The sequence below is a fragment of the Eretmochelys imbricata genome, chromosome 3 (genome assembly GCF_965152235.1).
Source record: "Eretmochelys imbricata isolate rEreImb1 chromosome 3, rEreImb1.hap1, whole genome shotgun sequence".
Lineage (NCBI taxonomy): Eukaryota > Metazoa > Chordata > Testudines > Cheloniidae > Eretmochelys > Eretmochelys imbricata.
Genome location: NC_135574.1, coordinates 95,439,056 through 95,464,772, shown reverse-complemented (window position 1 = coordinate 95,464,772; position 25,717 = coordinate 95,439,056). Strand labels below are relative to the sequence as shown.

At 40.6% G+C, this 25,717-nt stretch overlaps 1 protein-coding gene across 1 annotated transcript in view; it reads right to left on the bottom strand.

The window, feature by feature from the left end:
- Positions 1–23,331, bottom strand: part of NKAIN2 (sodium/potassium transporting ATPase interacting 2) — a 100,776-nt gene extending 77,445 nt beyond the window's left edge. The window contains exon 1 of the mRNA XM_077811727.1: positions 23,164–23,331. Coding sequence (XP_077667853.1) covers positions 23,164–23,331 — 168 coding nt within the window. The remainder of the gene's footprint in view (positions 1–23,163) is intronic.
- Between the last annotated feature and the right edge of the window lie 2,386 nt (positions 23,332–25,717).

Below are 25,717 nucleotides of genomic sequence, written 5' to 3'. Positions count from 1 at the left end.
CAATAAGATAGTTTAGTTATGTACTTCAGGTATTTACATAGCCTCGCCTCAGGATTTTCTTTCTAAATAGCAACCGGTGTGTGTTTCCTGTACCATCAAAATAATCTCTGAGAAGAGTTTGGTGAACTGCGGCCTGGAATGTGTGTTTCCAATATGGGCAGAGAGATTACTTGTTGTTTGACCATATATTATAATGGAAGACCTTAGAGTATAAACAGCTTGCACTCTTTATTAATCATTATTATTATTGTATGCGTTTCTAAAGCACCCATCATTATATCATCTGGATTCTCTTACATACATTTTCACATGTAAGGAATATCCAAAATGGGAGAATAGTCATCAAAGAGGTTCTCCCTCAGAATGTCTTACATGGAGGGTCAGAATCCAAGTGGAGTTGGCTGGTCCCCACTCAATTGTTTGGAAAACACCTGCATGCCACAAAGAGATGAGTCTCACATTGAACTCTGACAGTAGCAAGAGTTGGGGCCAGCCTGATTCTCAGTGGGAACAAGTTCCACCATTTGCTTTCACTAGTATGAGAGAGCTAGTGATTAGTCCCAGCATGCTTCCAAGAACTGCCTGGTCACAGTCTGCTCATGCTGATGCTACCACTTCTCATCCATGAAAGGCAGTTGTATCCTCAGACTACTCTACTGAAAGGCTAATTCATATGCTTCATGGGGGAGAGGGACAATTGATCCAGTCTGGATCACCATGTGCTGAGATTAGGAAAATAAATCTGATGCTGTAAATCCTGGACATGCAAATAACCCTAAAGGTGACTTGACTGCACAATTTTTCCATGCAACTATCATGGAACTCACTTCATGTGAATGAAATTGTATTTAGAAGAGAATCCTTTATGTAAACGAATAAGTACAATTTTACATACAAAGCTCCCTGCTTTTTAAAAAGCAATTTATGCAAGCACTGTACAGGCTTTGATATGTGTGATTGAGTTTCCGACAAAGGCTGTCAAAAGAGAGCAGGTGGAATCTGATAAAGGGAGAGAACAGATAACATATGCAGGCATAGAGAAATCTCTCTCTCTATTTTACTCCTTCAAAACACTAAAGACGTGTGCCCTAACATTATTGTCAAATAGAGAAACAGCAATATACTGTGCTCTGAGGTAGGGTAAAAGAAACCTGAAGTCACTCTTCTGCTAACACAGCATGACAGTGTTATTAAATTAGCAATGGTTTATACCCTCCTTCCATTGTACTAATTGTACCCAGTTCTGCGGTAAAGGCTAGTCTTTCTCAAGTATCAATCTATACTAGCTAGATCAGAACTCCACTCTAATCAAATAAGGTTATTCTTCACCATCAGGCTCAAAGAGTCAAACTTTGATTACAAGAAGTTCTGGCTCATTTTCCTATAAAAATATATCCCTGTGACTACACAAGCACAACAAGAGGCATCAGGCATTTTGAAAGCATGTTGTGAGAAACTTCTTCAGATGTTCACTTTGTATAGCTTTAGACTTGCACTCACAGTTTGTAACAGTCCTTCTACTCAAGCACAAAATTACTCAGAACATCCTGCCCTCAGCTCTGGACAGACTCTTCCTTCTTAACATCATCCCTCCTCATTTTTTACTCTTCCAAATTTGTTTCCTCCTCAGTTTCCTCTCTTCTGAGCTCACCCAAGTTTCCCTATTAAACTATGGGTGGGTTCTTTGATCTTACAGAAAGTAAACTCTCTCTTTGTAAGAGAAGTGTTATTTAAAAAGATTCAATTCCTATTCTAAAAATAGGAATTACATACTAATTCACTAGACTATTAAAAGTGTTCAAAACCTATGTCAAACAGTATTATTTCCTTAGAGTCTGTGATCTTTCATTTGAATTCAAATCCCCTCTAATATACTATGAAGAGCCTAGAAGATGGTGGCTAGTCCACAGCCTGGGTGGCTTGGATAAAATGCGACCCTGATTTGACCTGTTTATCTTTTTGACTTAACAAATTCAAAACCTCTATATTTTGTTCATTTCTACTCAGTAGCATATTGGGGACACACTAGTACCCTTATTGCCTTTGGAATGGGATCCTCATTCCAAAGAAATCTAGTAGTTAAAATGTATTTTTTAATTCTGGTATTTTCCTTTTTACTTAGTCAACTTCTACCTGTAATCTACCTCTTCTCTTTCTTTCATTGACATGGTTGTTTGATCCTCTGTTTGCTTCGCTGTCTTCAACCCTTGCCACTTTTTTCCCTCTCTCTCTCATTCCTCAGCCTGCCCCCACTGTGGTTCACTCTCAGTGTCTACTTCCACAACTCCTGCTCTCACACTCCTGATTGTCTCTGGTGGAAATCTCATGGTCAGGCTGACTTCCTCCACCACCGATTCGTTCTCTCCTCCTTCATTTCTGCCATCTTTTTAACTAAACAACTCCACCACTCCTTTTTAATTGAATGCTGTGCCTGCAATCCCTGACATCTTTTCAACACCTCTGACTCACTTCTTAAACCCTTTCCTCCTCCTGCCACCACATCTCTTGACATGTCAGTTGACTTTGACACTGCCAGACAGACTCCTCTTCTTGAAATCTTGTTCTCCCTTGGACTGTTCTTTCTTGGTTCTCCTCCTAACTTTCTAATAATTTCTTCAGTGTGGCCTTTGAGGATCCTCCTCATCCTTCCATCAGAATTTCCGTGAGGGTTCCATAGGGCTCTATTCTTGGTCACCTTTTGTTCTGTTACACCCTATCTCTGGGTTATCATATCCACAAAACATGAATTCAACTAGCATCTTTAGGCCAACAACTCACAGGTCTACCTCTCTACTATCCACCTGTCTCGTTCTGTCCATAGTAGAATCTTGGCCTGTCTCTTTGATATCTCCCCGTGGATATTTAGCCATCAATTTAAGAACAACATGGCTAAAACAGAGATTTTAATCTTCTTGCCTTCCCCCCAAATCTCTCCCTGCTATCTCCTTTCTCAATCACTGTGGTCAACACTACTAACCTCTCTGTTACCCAGGCCTGTGACCTGAGCATCATCTTTGGCTCTGACTTCCTTCTAGGCCTTCAAATCCAGGCTATGTCTAAATCTTGCCAATTCTTTCTGCATAACATCTCTAAGATATGGCTTTTCTTATCCATACACACAGCTAAAACTCTCATCAGGCTCTCATCATCTCACATCTCAGTTACTGCAACATTCTTTTCTCTGGTCTTGAGAAATGCAATCTCGGCCCACTTATGTTCATTCAGAATGCTGCTGCAAAGGTCATTTTGCCAGCTCATCACTTTGACCACGTATCCTCTCTTTTTGTATCCTTCCACTGATTTGCATCAAACATAAGCTACTTGTTTTCACTTTCAAGGCCCTTCATGGCCTATACCATGCTATCCTATCCTTATTGCTAATTCACTGTCAAGATGTCAACTCCCACCTCTAATTGAATCATGGTGCTCGCCTAAATCATCCATGTTAAATTTTCAAACAAGCATTCTTGTGCTTTCTTCCATGCTGGCCCTCACACCTGGGAGAAGCTCTCTGTAAACATCCACAAAACTACCTCCTTAAAACCTTCCTTAAAATTCTCATTTGCTGTGGTGCCTAACAAAAAACCCCAAACAAACCCAAATTAAAAAAACAAACAAACCCTGACAACATTTGGCTGCTGGTGTGCTATCACTGCCTATCCTGCTGACCAATATTGTCTCATTATGTCCTTGTGCTCCCCCTTGTGTCTGTTTGTATTCATACATGGTCTCTTGTCATATTTGGATTGTAAGCTCAAGAGAGCAGAGACTGTCTTCTCTAGGTCAGACAGTGCCTCTCACAATACGGTCCATGGTCCATGACTAGGGTTTCTAGGTAATACAAATAATAATATTTAATAGTTGCATTTGAGTGAAATACATACCACATTTAGGATTCAATTTACAAGGAAAAAACTCTCCAGGAAATCAGAGCTTTACATGAACACACTCTCTGTCTCCCTTGCCTCACTCAGTGCTATGTTTCCTATTCTGTGCTGCACTGGGCAGAGTACAGGTAGCAGCATAATGACAATTACTGTTTTTTTTCAGCCTCAGAGGCTAGAACTAGAGTAAATTTAACTACATTTCTATCTGCATACAGAAGGTGCCACAACAACATCTGACAGGTTTCAGAGTAGCAGCCGTGTTAGTCTGTATTCGCAAAAAGAAAAGGAGTACTAGTGGCACCTTAGAGACTAACCAATTTATTTGAGCATGAGCTTTCGTGAGCTACAGTCCCGATGAAGTGAGCTGTAGCTCACGAAAGCTCATGCTCAAATAAATTGGTTAGTCTCTAAGGTGCCACAAGTACTCCTTTTCTTTTTAACAACATCTGAGATTCATAGATTCTAAAGCTAGAAGGGACCATTGTGATCACAATGCTGAAAACAATTATGAAACAAATCAGCGGGGAGGAACAATTTAATTAGAGAAATGTAAATGATAATTGGGAATAATTTAAGAACATATTACTAGATGCCCTAAAAAGCCACAATTGAGGAAGGAGACACTGATTAAAAAAAGACCCAGTTTAGAGAGGAAGTGAATGCAGCTGTAACAATAAAATATAACAAATGAAAGTTGACAGTAATAAATATAAATCAGAAGTTAGGGATTGTAGAAAACTGAGAAGGGAAGCCAAGGGACACGAGGAGACAGCTATAGACAGTAGAATTAAGGACAAAAAGAAGAAGTTTTAAAAATATATTAGGAATAAAAAGAATCCTGACAATAGTATTGGTTCGTTGATAGATGGAAAAGGTAGAATTATCAATAACGCAGAAAAGGCAGAAGTATTAAAAAAATTTAAGATCTGTATTTGGAAAAAAATGCAGATGACACCATCTCATCAGATGATAACACTCTTTTCATTCCACTAGTATCTTTGGAGGATGTTAAACAGAAGCTGTTAAATCAGCAGGTCCAGAACACTTGCATCCAAGAGTTTTAAAAGAGCTGGCTGGTGAGTTCACTGGAACTTTAATGCTTATTTAGTTATTCAATAAGTCTTAGAGTTCTGGATAAGTTCCAGAAGAAAGATAATGATGTGCCAATTTTAAAAAAGGGTAAATGGGATGACCTGTGTAACTATTGGCCTATCAGCCTGACATTGATCCTAGGCAAGATAGTGGAACAGCTGATACAGGACTCAATTAATAAAGAATGGAAGGAAAATAATGTAATTAATGCAAATCAAAATGGGTTTATGGAAAACAGATCCTGTAAAACTAACTTTAACTTTTTTTAATGAGATTACAAATTTGGTTGATAAAGGATATAATGTTGCCGTAATATATTGAGACTTTTGTAAGACATTTCACTTGGTATCTCATGACATTTTGATTAAAATACTATAATGATATAAAATCAACATGACACGTATTAAAATGGATTAAAAACTGGATAACTGATAGGTCTCAAACTGTGACTGTGAATGGGGAATTATCATTGTTCGGGTGTTTTCAGTGGGTCCCATACGAACATCACTGGAAACACACACAATGCGCTATTTTACATTTTTATCAATGACCAGGCACAAAACCAAAAATCATCACTGATAAATGTTGATGACACAAAAACTGGGAGGTGGAAAATAATGAATAGGACAGGCCACTGATTCAGAGTGATCTGGATCACTTGGTAAACTGGATTGCAAGCAAACAATATGTGTTTTAATATGGCTAAATGTAAATGTATACATCTAGGATCAAAGAATACATCATTTACAGGATGGGGAACTCTATCCTGGGAAGCAGTGACTCTGAAAAAGATGTGGGGGTCCTGGTGGATAATCAGATGAACATGAGCTCCCAGTGAGATGCTGTGGCCAAAACAGCTAATGTGATCCTGAGATGCATAAACAGGGAAATCTCAAGTAAAAGTAAAGAGGGTATTTGGTATTGGTGTGACCACTGCTGGAATACTGCGTCCAGTTCTGGTGTCCTCACTTCAAGAAGGATGTAGATAACTTGGAGAGGGTTCAGAAAAGAGCCACAAAAATGATTAGAGGATTGTAAAACATGCCTTATAGTGATAGACTCATGGAGCTAAATCAATTTAATTTAACACAGAAAAGGTTAAGGGATGGCTTCATTTAGAGTAGTGAGAATAATTAATCACTGGAACAATTTATCAGGGGTCATGGTGGATTCTCCATCACTGACAATTTTTAAATCAAGATTGGATTTTTTTAAAAAAGATCTGCTCTAGGAATTATTTTGTGGAAGTTCTCTGACCAGTGTTCTACGGGTGGGGGGGTGGGTGGGCGCTATCAGACTAAATGATCACAATGGTCGCTTCTGGCTTTGGAATCTATGAATCTAGTCTGACCTCCTGTAGAACACGGCTCATAAAACTTACCTGAATAAATTTCTGTTTGAACTAGAACAGATTTTTTTAGAAAAAAAATCCAATCTTGATTTTAAAATTGCCAGTGTTTCAATGATTAATGACCCTCAGTGTAAAAAAAAATATGCCTTATTTCTAGCAGGAATTTGTCTAATTTCAACTTCCAGTCATTGGATCATGTTTTACCTTTCTCTGCTAGTTTGAAGAGATTAGTTCTCATACTGTTGGATGGCATAGAACAAGTTATGCGTCTCCACATTGTTTGTTCTGGCACGTTATAGGGTAAGTAAGGTACAGGTGTCTGTTGATGCCATCCAGTCATTGTCTTAGGTCCTCTGGGTGGTCTTTTCCATCTTGCTTTCACTGGGTCAAGGACAAAGAAGATTTACAGGAGATAATGCTGCCCTCTTCTTAGAATCATAGAAGATTAGGGTTGGAAGGGACCTCTGGATGTCATCTAGTCCAACCCCCTGCTCAAAGCAGGACCAACCCCAACTAAATCACTTTTGTAGCTGGCATTGCAAGGTTTCTACATGCCAGATATGTTAAATATTTGTTTACCCCTTTGTGCTTTGGCCACCATTCCAGAGGATGTTTCCATGCTGATCACACTTGTTAAAAAAATAACGCATTAATTACATTTGTGACTGATCTCCTTGGGGGGAGAATTGTATGTCCCCTGCTCTGTTTTACCTGCATTCTGCCATGTATTTCACGTTATAGCAGTCTCAGATGATGACCCAGAGCATATGGTTCATTTTAAGAACACTTTCACTGCAGAGAATGGAAAGAAAGTACCAAAGTGAGCTTTCTAAAGATAGCTACAGCACTCCACCCAAGGTTTAAGATTCTGAAGTACCTTCCAAAATCTGAGCGGTATGAGGTGTGGAGCATGCTTTCAGAAGTCTTAAAAGAGCTACACTCCAATGCGGAAACTACAGAACCCAAACCACCAAAAAAGAAAATCAGCCTTCTGCTTGTGGCATCTGACTCAGATAATGAAAATGAACATGCATCGGTTCGCACTGCTTTGGATTGTTATCGAGTAGAACCCGTCATCAGCATGGACGCATGTGCCGTGGAATGGTGGTTGAAGCCTGAAGGGACATATGAATCTTTAGTGCATCTGGCACGTAAATATCTTGCAATGCTGGCTACAACAGTGCCATGAGAATGCCTGTTCTCACTTTCAGGTGACACTGTAAACAAGAAGTGGGCAGCATTATCTCCTGCAAATGTAAACAAACTTGTTTTCCTGAGCGATTGGCTGAAGTAGGACTGTGTGGACTTGTGGGCTTTAAAATTTTACATTGTTTGTTTTATTTTTGAATGCAGTTTATTTTGTACATAATTCTACATTTGTAAGTTCAACTGTCATGATAAAGAGATTGCACCACAGTACTTGTGTTAGGTGAATTGCAAAATACTATTTCTTTTGTGTTTTTACAGTGTTAATATTCGTAATCAAAAATAGGTATAAAGTGAGCACTGTACACTTTGTATTTTGTGTGGTAAATTGAAATCAACATATTTGAAAATGTAGAAAACATCAAAAATATGTACATAAATGGTATTCTATTGTTGTTTAACAGTACGATTAATCATGATTAATTTATTTAATCACGTGATTAATCGCAATTAATTTTTTTAATTGCATGACAGCCCTAATCGTTTGACATTTTCAATCATTCAGAGATGACTCATCCGAATGGTGCCCAACTTTTTTCCATCTTGACTGAGGCTACCTCTATGCTACAAACTAGGAATATGATTCCCATGCTCAAGTACACATACTTGTGCTAGCTCTCATCAAGCTAGTGCAAATGTAAATAGCAGCGTAGCTGCGGTAGCAGGGGTAGTAGAAGTGGAGGCATTGCTGAGCCATGCTCAGCACAAACCCTCCTGAAACCAGCTGCTTCTGCTACCACTGCCCACACTACCCTGGCTACACGGCTATTTATACTCATGCTAACTTGATGAGAGCCTGCACAAATATGCGAACATGAGCTCGTAGTGTAGATGTAGTGAGAGAGGGGCCATGTTTCAGTTCTGTAAATCAGAATACTGACCACTGAAGTATTTGTAGGAACAATAGGACTATATTCTAACTTACTGAAATGTATAATGGGCTCAGGAATGTTATGGATTTTACCGTTCTCGCCTATGTAGGTTACTTTGTCTGCATTGAAGTTTTTGGAAATAGACCAGATCAGTGTGTCTTTTAGAAATTTATTAAAAAGATTAAGCAGGCAGCTATATTTGTTTTATAAGTTTAAGCTAGGTGGCATAGTTCTCCTGGCTTAATTTATAAGAGTATATTACATTGGTCAAATTGATATTAAAATTGAAATACAATCAATGTCAATGGTTGGAACTGGCTTACCAATTACTGCAATTAGTAATTAAATCACACTGAACAAATTAAGAAAAACAATCCTTCTTAAGGTTTTACAGAAAGGTTGATGGGAGAGTCCCTTTTCCTTTAACTTGATTAATTTAACTTAAAATCTGCTGAAAGCAACAGCTGTAACTTTGCCTTGATTTTAAGGATGTAAACCACTTTAAATGATTTCCCAATAGCTTCCCTTTTGGCTACCTCTCTCCCATTAAGCTTTACTGTTTATAGAGATTATACTGAGCTTGGGTTTGTCTAATGTACTTCCCACCCCACATTGAGCAATGCCTGTAATTCTCCGATAGTCTGGCAAAAACACAACATGATTTCTAAAACTCCAGACTTATAGCAGCTTTAGAATGACATTGGTTTAATCCAGGGATCCCTCACTGTTTCAATAACAGACTTGAGGGTTCAGTGTCTACTTTGTGGAAAAGTTAGTAATACACAAACACACACACGAGAGCTTTGGAGTGATTCAAATTGCTTTACAGACGGACTTTCTATTCAAAGTTTCTAACTCATGTGATTGGTTTTAGCTTGAATTTAAGCTGATATTCACTGGTATCTTCATAGATCATAAGACTTGATCTGTTCTTTCACATGCAGTGCGGTTTGATCTTCACCCTCTCTCTTGCTTGGCTTAGTCTGTCAGCATTCTTCACTCCTTCTCTGGGTGGCCAGTCCAGAGAATGGAGCAGGATATAACTTCAGTTATCTTGCTGGTGCTAGAGAGTTCCCTCCCTCCATTTTCTCTGCTTGGCTGGCATCTTTTGTTGGGATCAGTGATCTCTCTACTGCACCCCTAGGGACACTTTTTGTCTATGTAGGGGTTCCAGCATGTTGGTGTAGGTCATCAGGGACCAATGATTTGGCATCTTTGCCTTGAAGGTACATTGAAGGTTCCTGCTAGGTTGGAAATGTCGTAACCCAATTCATTACTAACTGCAAAAACATGTCTCTTGAAAACAGAATGCAAGAAGGTGCCATGTGATGAGGGGCTGTGAGACAAGTTTCTGTTTTACCCCTACATTGAAATGTCTTGATTGTTTAAATATAATTCAGGACTTATTCAAGGTGATGTATTTGCTCATTTTCATACTTTGTCATGACAATAAGTTAATTATGACACTGGGAAAATATCCTAAGAAGTGGGATAGCGACTAGGACAAATATATAATATTTTATCCTAATAACCCTTTGCCTACACTCAAAAAGCTGCTTCAAGCATCTCTTTGCAATGCTAACTTTTATTAAACATTTTGGCCAACCAAAGTCACTCAGGCTTAAACCCAGATATGGCCTATGTTCCTTACATATTATATATCCTCAGCTTCATCTCTCTATGTATCAGGGGATTCAGTTTGCGAATGACTTTCTTAATGAGGCGTCCCATGACTTTTTTGCAGTGTGGGCTTCAGGTTCTTTCTCAATGCCACTCATGTTATTGACAACACAGCCAAGGAGGTGAAATCACTGAGAATCTTAACTGGATGGTCACCCACTGAGAATCTTAACTGGATGGTCAGCCAAGGTGCGAGAGCCTGCAGGGTGTTCAAAATTGCCAACCAGAAGAATTTTAATTTGACCCTGACTAGTTTTCAGTCCTACTTTTGCTGCTGAAATTTCTGGATATTGAATAGTGTCTGCAGCCACAAAAGAAAAGCTGGTCCAGCAATTTTAGACTGAAGATCTCATTATCAAATGTTTGTTCCCAACGTAGGTGCTTACAGACTGTGATCAAGGTACCACTTAATGTTCTCTTTGTTAAGGTGAATAGACTGAACTCCATGAGTCTCTCACCGTAAGGCATGCTTTTCAGTCCTTCATTCATTCTTGTGGTTCTTCTCTGAACCCCCTCCAATATATCAATGTCCTTCTTGAATTGTAATACTGGAACTGGACTGTATAATCTTCTAGCAGTCATACCTGTGCTGCACGCAGAGGTAGTATAACCTTTCTAACTCCTACTCAGGATTCTTTGTCTATACATCTGGAGATTGCATTAGCTTTTTTGGCCACAGCATTGCACTGGGAACTTAGGTTAACCTGACTCTTTTTTTTTAGAGTCACTTTTGAGGATAGGGTCCCTTATCCTGTAAATAAGGTCTATATATTTTGTTCCTAGATATATGACTTTACCTTGGCTGTATTAAAATGCATATTGTTTGCTTGTATCCAGCTTACCAAGCAATCCAGATCACTCTGTATCAGTGACTTGTCCTCTTCATTATTTACCACTCCCTCAATCTTTGTGTTTTCTCCAAACTTTATCAGTGATGATTTTATGTTTTCTTCCAGGTCATTAATAAAAATATCAAATAACATAGGACCAAGAACCAATTGCTGTGAGATCGCACTAGAAACACATCTGTTCAATGACAATTCCCCATTTACAGTTACATTTGAGACCTGTCAATTATCCACTTTTTGATTCATTTAATATGTGTCTTGTTAATTTTGTATCATTCTAGGTTTTTAATCAAAATGTTGCGCAGTACCAAGTCAAATGCCTTATAAGAGTTTAAATATATGGCATCAACACTAGTACATTTATCAACCAAACCTGCAATCTAATCAAAAAAGTTAGTTTTACAAGATCTGTTTTCCATAAACCCATGTTGATTGGCATTAATTATATTATCTTTCTTTAAGTTACACATCAGATGATTCATTGTTTTCCCAGGATTGTTGTCAAGCTGACAGCCTGTAATTATCTGGATCATCCCATTTACCCCTTTTAAATATTGCCACAACATTTGCTTCATCATTGTTCCAGGAATTACTAAAAATCAGTATCAATGGGCTAGTGAGCTCTTCAGAAAGCTCTTTTAAACTCTTGGGTGCAAGTTATCTGGACCCACTGATTCAAGAATGTCTAATTTTAGTAGCTGCTCTTTAACATCCTCCTGAATTACTATTTAAATGGAAGTGTTTCATACTCATGTATGACAGGAGTACATCATCTGTTCCCCCCCCACCAAGAAATATTTATTGAACACTTGTGTCTTTTCTTTAGGATTACTGATAATTCTACCATTTCCATCTAGTAACAGATCAATACCATTGTTAGGATTCTTTTTGTTCCAAATATACTTAAAATACTCCTTCTTATGGTCCATAACTCTGCTGGCCAGAGATTGTGCCATATGTTCACAGAATCATATCATAGAATATCAGGGTTGGAAGGGACCTCAGGAGGTCATCTAGTCCAACGCCCTGCTCAAAGTAGGACCAATCCCCAATTTTTGCCCCAGATCCCAAATGGCTCCCTCAAGGATTGAACTCACAATGCTGAGTTTAGCAGGCCAATGCTCAAACCACTGAGCTATCCCTCCTTTTGCTTCTCTTATCCATTCTCTACAATATCTAGCTTCTGATTTATATTTATTACTATCAACTTCCCCTTTCTTTCATTTGTTATACGATTTTTTATATTTTTATTTTTATAGCTGTTTTTCACTTCCTCTAATCCAGGTTGGTTATTAAATCAGCATAGCCTTCATCCCCTGAGACTAAATGCCTCAATGCACTGAAACAGATTAATAACTCCAAAACATGGCATCAGATTATTCACATTTCTCATCTGATGCCATCAGCAATATGTTTTGATTGCTAATCGTTGAGGGAACCATGTTGAAAATCCCCTCTTTATATATTTTAGCAAACTATAGCAATGCTAGTCTATCTTAGGTATTTAAGTACTTATATGGCCCCCATCAATACTGTATCTGACTGGCTCACAATCTTTAATGCATTCATCCTCTCAACATCCCTATGAGGTAGGGAAGAGCTGTTATCCCCATTTTATATATGGGGAATTGAGGGACATAGAGACTAAGGATATGTCTACACAGCAGGTAGGAAGTATGATACACTCTGCTTAGTGTACTAAAAATCACAGTATAGCTATGGTGGCCACCTGAGTATGTACCCAGAGGGTTAAGCAGGATTGTATTCAGGCGACTGGCCCAAGCCTCCATAGTCACACTGCTATTTTTAAGCAGACTCGCTGCAGCAGAGCTTGTGCATGTATGCCAATCTAAGCTGGGAATCACACCTCCCAGCAGCTGTGTGACTTAAGTACTTATATATGCACTAAGTGACTTGCGCAAAGTCACACACGAAGTCTGTAGCACCCAGATCCCCCCTGTGCTAAACTAGCATGCTATCCATTGGGCCCTCCTTCCTCTCTAATCTTAACACAATTACATTTCATGTCGGCTTAAATCAATTTGACAATATCATAGCTTGAAAGATCATGTAAACTAAAAAGGCTATGCAGATTTCTGAGTGGTAGGTATTTACCATAAGCAACCTGGATTAGTAAGTATTGATTATAGTTTTCTAAACCATGAAATAATTTTTAATGATGGTATAATGGTAGTTCTTGTAATGCATGTTTTCTTGTATTAATACAGGAAGGAATAAAAAAATTGCAAACAATATAAAACATATAACGTACTAAGGCCATTAACAAGATTATTATGGTATTGGTCAATATTTACATACACTAATTTTCCTATGGTTTTATTTATTTCATCGTTAAGTTACCAGCAATAATGTATTTATAGTATGTGAAGGAATGCTTACTCACTTGTTCTACTGGAGTAATATTACTGTATCATATTTAGTGGTACATGTTACACAGTTCATCTTTTCAGGGCCTGTATAAGTAAAAACCAAATTGCCTAAGGTGATTCCTTTGCATTAATCGTATTCCCATAACTCAGGCACTTCATTCCACTAAAATCAATAGACTTGTGAGTGTGAAAGTGCAGAATTAAAAGACAAGCATAATAAATAGTCCAAAACCTGTGTTGTCAAATAGATATGTAATTCTTTCACACTTATTTGCATGATTGATCTTTGTTTTGCATATTTTCAAAGTTTTGATCTACAAATGGATTTTAATTTGTGTACTTTTGAAGGAACAGCCTTTTGGGAATGAAGGCAAGTAATGGCTAATCAGAAAGTAAAATATAGACTGACAGAAGTTGCACATAGTGACTCTGAACTCCACTGCTATGTGAAATGTAATTATTGTTACTATTTGTGTTACTTAAAGGTCCTCCTGTGCTACATGCTGTACAAACACAGAAATTGTAAGAGACAGTCCCCTCTCTGAAAAACTTACAATCTACTTACAAAACAGATAAGAGATACACAAAAAATATTTTCCTTCCTTTACAGATGAGGAACCGAGGCACAGAGAGATGAAGTGACATGCCCAAGGAAATGCAAAAAGTCTGTTGTAGAAGATCTTGAGGCAGAATCTCCATCCAGTGCCTTAATTACAAAAAATCCTTCCTCTTTAAACAATGAGGACCAGATTCAGATGTGCTTTAAGGCTCTCGTTTAGCAAAACAATTATGCACATGCTTTACTTTAAGCAAATCACTGAATCCTATTAACTTCAGTGGGACTTAAGCACGTGCTTTCCTGCTTTGCTGGATCGGGGCCTAAATGCGTGCAATTCCCAATGAAATCAAAAGTGGGAGTGCCAGCCTTCCCTAGATCTGAATTTGCCCCAGTTTCTGGACAAGTTATATTTAATGAAAGAGATCTTATATTTGTATATAGGTGTGAAGGTATAACAGATGCCGTTTGACTGAGGTCAGGGGCAGCAACTGGCTGATTAGCTCTACCCATTGGGAAAAGAATTGCAGCTTAACTGGCTGATCCTCATAAAAGGAGGAGCAGGAAAAGGAGAGGAGGAGCTGCAATACCTGCCAGAGGCTGAAGCAATTGCTGGGAGGAACTGCTTCTGGAAATAAAAAATGGACAGAAGGGAACTGTGGGAAGTCCTATTATCAAAAGGCTCTGAGGTAAGAGACACAAATTTTGGGTTGAGAAACTTCCGGGGTGGGTGAGTGGGGAGCTGAGGGACAGACTTGGGGAAGTTTTCCACAGCAACTGCCCCTGTTGGAAACTACCTTTCCTAGACGAGGTGGGAAGGTTCCAGGCAGAATTCCCACAGGAAGGGTGCTGGCTCAACCAGAGCAAGCTCGGGTCCAGTTGGAAGAGGGCAATATACAACAGGGCCCAAACTCTTACAGTAGGTGAAATATTCACACATCTTTAAACTTATATTTCAAATTCTGATTGGACTTTATTGTTCCATGTGTTTCTTGAAGATAATCAGAAACTCATGCTTTGCAGTCACTGACTTTATAGGAAAGAGATAGCTCAGCATGCTGCTAATGAATGATGCTGTACATATAACCTTTGATCTCCTCTTAAAATAAGTAAATTAGACAGTGGTATTGGTTCAATCAGAGTGGACAGCTGTCCACAACCTAAGAATCACCATCCATGTTGTCACTCTTGTTAGTATTAGCACAGAGGCTCAAGACTCAAATGGAATGAAGACTGAATTAGTTTCATAATGTGAACTTTCCAGGTCAGGATTCAATCTATGACAAAGTCAGTCCTGGCAGATCTGAGAGACTGGAGGGAGGCAAATGTATCAGCCCTAGAATGGTGAAGGCCCTGTTTGCTATGAGCTGAAAAAAGGTTACCTCAGGTTAACTGGAAATACCTGAGGCCAGTTAAGAGCTGCCAGTGACCTTTAAAAAAACCCCTTTTCTGGTGAGAGAGTGAGAAAGGGAGCGAACAGAGACAAGCTATAGTAGGGGTAGTGGCAGCATGAAGGAAAGACTTCCTGGTGGAAGTCTGTCTCCCCTCGCTATAGGGAAAGAAACTAAGTTAACACCTGCTTGGGAAGTACTGGCAACTAGGAGCCAGTATAGCAAGGTAACGCCACAGAGAGGGGCAGGGAAAAGTATTTCTGTTTTCCTTGTAAGTGTGGGTTTTGGGTATTTTTTTTGTTTTGTTTTTCTTAAGATAACTTCTTGGGCCCACCCTGAGGCCCACCATGTAAGTAGGGAAAAATAAAACTAGAGATAAGAGAAAAACCCTCCAGAGACAGACTGATTTACTCCAGGCCCCCCACTGCCTGAGGGAGAAGTGCTGAGGTAAAGAAAATATCCTGCCACAGGTTATACTGTTGCCCAAAGTGGGAAAATAAGCACAGCCACTGCCTATGAAGTGGGTGAAACCCTGGCTTCATTAAAGTCAATGGCATAACTCCCACTGAAGTCAATGGGGCTACGATTTCACCCAGTATCTCGTCTATGGATAATATCCACGGCAATGATTTAATTCACAGACCAGTAGTAAACCAGACATCCTCACACTGTATTTCTACCTGACCTCATCCTTTACTTGGGACAACCATCCCCAGAGATTAGTTTGTAATTTAATTATGTTCATCCCTGATAACCCAGGAGGTCTGAACATGAAATTATGACTTTGATATACAGGGCCAAAATCAATAGCCATTAAATGAATGAGGACATTTTAAAGTATGGAGCATGCTGAGTGTCTAAGCTACTCCATCACAACAATAGCTCAGTCTGGTCATACAGAGGAGCCAGAGAAAGACTGTACTATTGATCAGCCCACTACATGTTTGCTGACCATGAAGCCAGCACAGATGAATAGACAAATAGGAACCAAACTAAAGAGTTGCTAAGGACCATTTGGTAAGTGGGAGGTAGGTGAAAGCTCTACAAGCAGAGTTCTCCAGGAAGTTTCTCATATTTGCAGAAGCAGACGGATAATGGAAATAGAGTTCTTGCATTTCAGAGAAAGTCAATGGAACCATGAAAAAGTAAATATTTTACAAGTGGATGGTATTTTGAAAATACTGTATCAGGTTGAATCTTTCTGTATTTTACTCTGTTTTTACTCTGTGAGAGTTTTTACTTAGTTTTTACTTAGTAGTTGGGCCAGACACTTAAGTGGTGTAAATTGGCATAGCTTCTTGTGATGGGGTGGATAACCATACACTGGAGAGTTAAGAATGCAGGAACACACCAGGGGGCTCCGCCCCGACAGCACTCGCTGCTACAGAGACATTAGGCCAAGAAGGCATTCCTAGGTGGAGGTCAGCTGCATAAAGTCAAGACTCCCTACCCTGCTGAGATCCATGGATGAGGTAGCCAGGAACAACCGCCACCAAGACAAACCCAAGGCAAGGAGCAGAGCAGTAGGAAGAGGCTCGGGGAGAACATTAGGTAGATCTCAGGTAGTGGACTCCTGCATTACAATGCTCCAGAGGGTCTCTGGGTCAGAATGCAGTGGCGTGGGAAGGCCTGGGTTCTCCTATTCCATAATCACCAGGTGTGGCTGACACCATGGACTACAACGGCCAGGTGGTGCTGCTGCCTCAAACTATAATCACAAAGTGAGGAGGCTCTCGCCTGCTCACAACTGGTGGAGAATGCAGGCAAAATGGCCTAGTCCTGCTGAAGGACATAAAAAAGGCCAAAAGAGGAGCAAGGAAAAAATAAGAAGGGATGGCATGGAGATGGAAAACTTGCAGAAGTGAGTAATGGAGAGCCGACAGCAACAGGCAACTCAGCTTCAGCAACAACAGAAGCAATTATTACAACAACTGGACTCACAATACCAGCAGCAGCAATTGATCTGGGAACGGCCCACTCAATACCAAGAACACCATCACCACCTGATGTCAGTGCTCCTACAACCCTCAGGAGCTGCTGCTAGCCTAGGGCCAAGGTCCTCTGGGGTGGGGTCCTTACACCAGTCAAGATGACAAAGATGGGTCCACAGAATGACCCCAAAGGCTTTTTAGGGACGTTCAAATGGGTGATCATTGTGGCTGCCAGATCATTGGACCACACTCTTGGCCCCCTATCTGACAGGGCTGGCCCAGGTAGCTATAGGGTGCTGGATCCTGGGGGTGCCTGAGACTACCAGAAGGTCAAGGTGCCTATCTTGGACTGCTTCAATATCTCCCCCAAGACCTACTACAACGCTTCCAGAAGGAAAAATGACTGCCCTGATGGTAGTGGCCCATATCTAAAGGATTATTATGGGCACTGGCTAATTCTGGAAGGGCACATCGGGGTGCAGGTGGCAGAAGATATTGTCCTCAAGCAATTTATCCAGCCCCTTGTGGTTGGGTGATGTGAGGAGAGAGAAACACTGCCTACTGTTGGATGCAGTGGGACTCACAGAAAATTACCTGGCCACTGAAGGTCCAATCCCTTGGACCCCAAGGGTGTAGGCCATCACCAGATATGGAGGGCTGAGCACAATGGAGAGAACGGGGCACAGGAGACCATCAGCTGGGGCAGGGTCTGAATTCCTTTCAAGGAAGAGACTATGAGACTGAATAAGAGCACCCCAAGACACAGAGGCCCTCCTCCAAACAGGACAATCTCAACGGGGTGGGGACAGACAGCAGCCCCACTGGATGGCAATTGCTTCAATTGTGGGCAGCATCACCACTTTCAATGCAACTGCCCCTTTATGGATTGTAACTACAGAAAGGCCTGAATGGCTGCTCCTAGATCCCACAAGCAAGGTCTATGGGACTGAGGTGATGGGACTAATAGATTCTGGTTGCAGCCAGACCCTCATGAAGGAAAAGGTGGTTGAGATCTCCATCACAGACCCATGGGCCACTGTGTGATATGATCTTTCTACAGTGTATACACAGGAACCTGTGCCTGTACCCCATGAATGAAATATAGCTGACCATGGGGAACCACACTGAGACTCAGTGTGCGGGGGGCAGCTGCTTTTGCCTAACTCATGATCCTGGGACAAGACTGGAAGTACTTTGGTGATGTCTTGCAGGTGCAGAAAAGAGACCCGGCCTTGGGGCGTGATCGTGACCCTGACACTGGGGAAGAAGCAGAGCCTGCAGAACTGGCTGACACAGGAGAGCAAGAAGATCTAGGGGAAGGGCCTCACTATAGACAGAGGCGCCCCTGAGAGATCAGCAGGACCTGCAAACTCAACACCTGTGGGTATGAAATGCCTGACCCAAAACAGGGATTTAATTGGGGAACAGAAAAAAGATCTCACCTTAAGCTGGGCATATGACCCCCCAGACCAATGAAGTCCAGGCCCAACTCCTGGTACCCTGGCCCTCTAAGAGGGAGTTACTCTGTCTTGCATGTTGAGTACCATGTGCTTGTCACCTAGGGAGGGAGAAAGCAACTGGCTCTATTGGCTGGACATCCACAAACCGGTGAGAGATTATTTTATGTCCTGCCTGGAGTGCCAACTGACAGAGCCCAAGAATACCCCAAGGGCCTCCCAGATACTGATGCGTTTGCAGACACCCCCATTGAGAGAATTGGTATGGACTTGAAAGGCCTGCAGTGTGTAGTGTGCATGGCTATTCCGCTTCTCACAATGAACACAGTGACCATGGCAGTGGAGCTCATGAAGGTCTTCATGAGGGTGGGAATCCACAAGGAAATAAAAACAGACCAGGCGATGAACTTCATGTCGTGACCGATGAAGAACTTGCGTGAGCTGCTGAAAATCAAATCTCTGAGAATCCATCTACCAGCCCCAAACAGATGGGCTAGTTGCATGCTCCAATGGGACCCTGAAGAGGATGCTAAGAAAGTTTGTGGCTAAAGACCCCCACCACTAGGATCACCTTTTACCACCCCTTCTGTTTGCAGTGCACAAGGTTCCCCAGACCTTAATGGGGTTCTTGCCTTTCAAGTTGTTGTATGAGAGGCAACCCTGGGAGACCCTAGATCTAGTTTGAGAAACATGGGAGAAGAAAGAGCCCAGGGTCATCAGGGTAATACAGTATGTTTGGCAGCTACTAGAAACGATGACGACACTAGTGTCCTTTGCAAAAGAAAATCTTTTAAGGGCCCAAGAGTATCAGAAGCAAGCTTATGACAAGGGTGTTCACCCACATGAATTCCAGCATCAGAGTATTGCTGCTACTGCCCAACTCTGAGTTAAAGTTCAGGCCAGACAGCACTGGAGTGGACAGCACTCTTGAGTCCTTTCAGGTCATGCACTGGATGGGAGCAGTGGATTACAAGATCTGGCAACCTGGGAAGAGGAAAGAGACCCAGATTTATCACATAAACCTTCTAAAGGCATGGTGGAGGTCTGCTGCACAGAGCAGGGGATCTCTACCCCGTTGAGACCTGTGGACCAGGTCACCAGGGACAATCACCAGCCATAATGTGCCCCAAGGGGAGGGGTATAGCGGTAGGGAGAAGCCAGGGGGATAGCATTAGCTGGACCACAGGTAGCAGACTCCTGCATTATAGAATCCAGTGGAGTGGAAGGGCCTGGGTTCCCCTACCCCATAACCACAAATGGGGCTGCCACCACGGACCGCAACTGCCAGGTGCGGAGGCTCGCCCCCCCTCACACTTGTAAATAGAGTTTGTCTGAGTAAGTAGTGAGCAAAAGCTGAGTAACATACCAAAATACCTCACTGATATCAGTAAGTGGACACGCTACTCCAATAAAACCTCTGTTGCTTTGTGAGACATAATGAAGCTAAGGTTCTGAGTTAGCAGTTGAAACTGCAGTATTAACTAGGAATGTGTGGGATGGTTTTGTAGAAATTTCTCCCCCACATCTTTTCCCAAAGCTCAGGGCTTCATACTAAACAGAACAAATCACACATCCTTAGCAGTTCTGCTCTGCTAACTACAGCTGCATGCTGCAGGTGGTGCCTGAAAAATGTTTATTTTGCAGCGCTGCAGGCTGCAGAACTAAAAATGAAATAGATTCCTTTCTTTCTTTTCACATAACTGCGTATGGGGGTGTGGGCGTAGGGGAGGTGGAGAGGTGTGATGATGAACAGCACAGAAAGAAAGTGATAAAATTTAGGCCAAGCTTGGCTTGAAAAGAACCAAACCAGAAACACAGCTGACAACTGAGGCTTAGCTCCTGATTTCTTTTATTTTCAATGAAGCACTGAGGAAAAGCTGACAAGCACAATAGGTGTGGCATTGGGATCTTTGATACTGCACAGTTTCAGAGAGGCAAGTCAAGCATAGCAAGCTCACATGAGACCTCCACAATATCTGGGTGAAATCACAAGTGGTCCTTTCAAGAGCAACAACTGTCAACATAAAATCAATCAAGAGATGAGCTTAAAAAGTAATAAAAAACAACATGGCTATCAGGCAACCATAAATGGGCACAAAGTGACTATCTTAGGCATTTCTAACACCATGGTAGATAAGGATAGTCCTTGTTCTATGAAGGCATATCCTTGCATTTGGTACCTCTCTGATAACTGTTCCTAATTTGGAAGTTTTTACAAGGCTACTTGCTTTCAGTAGCTCAGAATATTGCGAACAGCATTAATCAGAATAGTTCTGTTGCTTCTTCAAAGTTACCAGCTGTATTGGTAGGAAACAGGCCTTGATGTTTATCCGTACTGAATGAAATTCTATCCTCTACGGAAGCCAGCACAAGATCTGGGCATCACTTACGTCCCCCAGTGTTATTCTTAAGACCTATTTTGAATGTATGTGGGATATAAGTGGTGCCCAGGCCTGGGGCTGGTCCTCTGCACAGGGGGGAATCTCTTGACTTTTGAGAGTGTAGGTCAGACTCTTTAATGTTCTCAAGGTACTTTAGATCTGAAAAGGAAAAAATAACTATCTATAAACGAACACTCTTCAGAATGTATAATTACAGATGACTCACATAATATTTGTAATAGCACATATAAATTCCATAATCTGGCACTATTTGGCTAGATGCCACCAAAACACTTTGTCCAACACAGTTTAGGAAGCTCTCAGGAGAGATCACTTCCCTGGGAACCTTAAGTGCTATGGAGTTCTTCTAGTGCATCAGCAGAACTTCCTTTTGCAAAAATACAGTTCCCTCTAAACCCCTCTATTTAATGTGTAAAAGGATGGGGCCAAGAGCTCTCACTTCTCCCTATGCATAATGTACCTTAAGTACTCTTTTCACTAAGTCATACACACATGAACTGCACAACTTCCTTTAGCTGCACACTTTGCAAACCTAGTAAAAAGTCATAGAAAATGCACTGAATATGTTATGTCACTTTCAAAGAATCATAAAAGTCAGCTCCAATCAGAATTATTTCCTTACTCCTTTTTGAGACATTTATCTGCAAGGAACCCATTTAAGAGCAACCAGTGGTGCTACTGTCCCTGCAAAAGCTAAGATCAACATTAACTTGATACTGGCCAGGAACACAGGGGGAAAAAACCAAACAAATTTAAAGCAAGTAACCAATTTGTAGGTCGCAATTTACGGTTTTACAGTTAAAGTCCAAGATCCACGTAAGTGCCCATAAAAGGGAATTGAAAGAAAAGATCAACTTCTTTTCACTAACCAGGGATAAATCTGGGCAGAGACTTGGAGATTAGTTTGCTGAAAAGAGAAGAAAACTCTGCTTGTCTAACTTTGTGTTGCAGGTCACCCCGTGGTTCTATTACTGTATTTACATGCCAAACAGTGGTCATTATTTTTAAGAAAACATTTAAACTATGTGTTATGCAATCCAATATGATGGTTTGGAAAATTGACTCAAATGTTTTCTTTGTAAATGGGTACCTATAATAACTACAGGTGTGGTAACATGAGCAGTAATAAAAGGCCTAACCATGGTTGGCTAAACTATGCTGGGATTTCAACACAGAATCTGATAGCTTGTCATTCTGTACTTTTTCTGTGGCATGAAAAGCGAGGCCTTATCTAGAAATACAGCTGTGTTCAGACACTGACACCTCTAAAAGATCTGACGTAAAACACACCATGTATTTCTGAATGGGAACAGAACCTATGCTGAACGATATTTTTTCTTTGTTCTTTCACTCAACCCTCATTATTATCCACAAAATTGAGTTAGAAAAAAAATCCTTAACATCGACTTTGGAGATGAGGCTGAGCTACAGACTTTGGGCCTGAACACTATCCTGTCATTACATATTTATGCAAATACACCTGTCTTTATTATTACTTTGTCCCCTCCACCCCAAGCCTATTTGTCTGTTTATCCACAAGTTGCAATTTGTCATAATCCAAGACAGTGCCCTTGCCTGAGCAGGTACTGTCTCTGTTTTACCCATTTGAACATGCTAAACTCAATGGGGACTCAATCATAGTCTCTAAATACTGCGACAATAGAAACAATCATTATTGTAGGCAGAGCTGGTACCAGCGTCTATAGTTAAAGTTGTTGAACACTTTACACTACAAGCCCATTTTCAGTTGCTTATAACTTTGTCACACTTTAAAGGTGAAAATCTGGCCCCACTGAAGACATGGGAATTTTGCTTATTGACATCAATAGAGTGAGAATTTCACAGCCTTTGTGTCATGGCAGAAATTTTCCATGCTTGCTCTCTACCCCAAGCTTATTCCCTTCCCCCCACAAAGTTTCAGCAAAAACAACCATTTTGGAGAATGAGTTTACAAAAATATAGGTATCTAAAAAATATTTTTCTGAGTGGTTAGATGGACCATAAGAAGTCCCAGTTTTAGACTGGTGAGGCAGGTCAGCCTTCACTGTAAGATAAATTCTAGAAAAAGTGCTGGAAGAGAGGTTGATTGTGAACACTTACTGCAAGGAAGATCTGAAGGGAGCTGTGAGCCACTTCTATATACTGGTATTCAAGCAAACACCCTGAGACAGTGATGTAACGATGATCCTCTGGTGCCCATTCTGGGGCTGGAGTCACAGATGTCACTGTACAGCCTGGGCCATTCTCCATCCACCAAGAACGGTGCATTGAGATATTAAAGGTCAGAATAAGATCTGTTTCCTGCAAAAGAAAAAGGGAAGGCAATAATTCTGGAATGGTACTTTGATGGGTCTTGGAGTACCCAGTCACCTTATTACTTCCCTGGCCCCAGCAAGAAGCAGATTTGCTTGCACTTAACTGGGTGTCAGCTCTGTTAGACACCCAAGCAGTCTTCTTTGGGCTATGCTAGTCCTTGCTTAGCTTTGCAGGTGAACAATAGGTGTACCCCAGTCCCTGAGGCTCTTCAAAGCATTCCCCTGTAGTATCCAGCCCTTTCTTCACTGAACACTCACAGAAATACCAATAAATTATTAATAGATGTAATAAACATATCACAGACATGAATCGTATGTATTGTAGATGGTGGCAAGGACATCAGTCAAAGGTGTTATAGATTATTATAAGCAACCTACTGGCTGCTGGACTTTATAACAATTGATTAACCATTTAGTAACCTTTATAAACATAAAATTTGTGTAAAGTGTCAATCTGCACATGTACTCAGTCATGCAAAGAAAAATTGCCGTTAGAAACATCTTTTCAGAACCAAGCTCTCCTACACATCATCCAGAGTAATTTACATTTTTTTCAGCCTATTGATAACATTAATATTTAAGACCCTCAAAGATTTCAATGTAACTATTTAACCAGGTTTACCTATGTGAATTGAATATAATCACCCCATTCTGTAGGTACTGTGTGTATTTTCCCCTTCCCTCAAAAATACTCACTTTCCAATTGAATTTAAATCATAGGCTCCTTGTTTGTACTAACTCAACCAAATGTAATTCAATCCAGAGAATTTTTGCATAATTTCATGACTGATATATTAATCTGGGCTTGCATTTGCCACCATCGTGCTGCTGAACATATTTTAAAAAATTGTAGTCCTGCCTTAAGATACTGTGATGTTGCTGCTGGGTATGTCTTAAAAATCAATTATTAATCTGCACGTACCCACCTGACTACCAGATAGCAGGGCCAGCTGTAAATTTTTTTGCCATCAATAAATACCACACAATTCCATAAAGGCCTTACAGATATGGATAGTGCTATCAGTGTGAACAGGGCTATTCATAATAGTAACTTCTATGCCTAGTGGCAACTGTTCAGATAATCAGACCCTATGTGAACATTTGGGCACATAATCAAAGCTGCCAAACCTAGATATATTCAGGTCCAATGAACTGAATACTGTGGTTCAATTTGGCAGACATTTTAAGACAAACTTCGTAACACTATGCACACTCACAGCAAAGAAAACTACCCTTATTTTGCACATATGTTAAGCATGTATAATGAGGGTGATGCACTGGAAATAGAGAGGTACAAGACAAAAGATTCTGGTTTTATATACTATACATCTATATTGCAGCTGGGAACATGTTTCACAGCACTGGTAGATATAAGCACTAGCTCTGCTTGAACTAGTGCACTAAAAATAGCAGTGTAGCTGGGGTAGCATGGGCAGCAGCTCAGGCTCATTGCCCAAGTATGTACCCAGGGGGTCTGGGTGGGTTTGTATTGAGGAGGCTAGCCCAAACTGCCACCCACGCTATCTGGCTACCCTGCTATTTTTAGCATGCTAACGGGAGCACAGTTAGCATGCATCTGTCTACCCACACTAGGAAGCGCCTTCCCAGCTACAGTGTAGACATACCCATGTGTTTCGAGCCATAACCCATATTGAAATAAACAGAATTGAAAATCTAGTGTGTGGGGGAATATTTGAATATAGAAACAACAGAGGCAAAAGTAATACAATGAAGTAGAGAATCCTAACACTTTATATTAAAATTACTCCAAAAGGAAACCAATTTTTCTCAGTACCTCAGTTGTCCCAAGCATTGTAAAACAACATCTGGAATGATGAATCGTCTTTATGTGCCCAGAACATCTGCCTCAGTAATAGCTTTTTGATTGCCTTTTCTTCACAAGAAAATTTGAAAGTCCCCCCTACTTGGCATACAGAGGCTGGAACAGAGGTGAAGATCTCACCCCACCAATATCTCTGCTGAAGTTAAGTTAATGGATTTATACTGGTATGAGTGAAATCAAATTTCATCACATTATTGTCAGAAGAGTTTTTCCTCTTTAAGTCACTGTAGCTACCGTGGGAAATTCTTAACCTTTCTACTCTCTTATCAGAGAAGCAGTAAGAATGAATAGGATTAATTGTTTCATTCTATTTTATAGCTTGCAGTGAACTCAGAAGTATCATGATCAACCAAAATTTGTAAGAAAATAAAATGAGAAGTGCAAAATGAACTCTGAAAAATAATACCAAAAAATCAATAATACAAAGAAATCAAGATATGGAATATTTTTTTACTGTGTGTAAAGCTGGAAGTTAAAAAAAAAAAAGAGCAAGGGA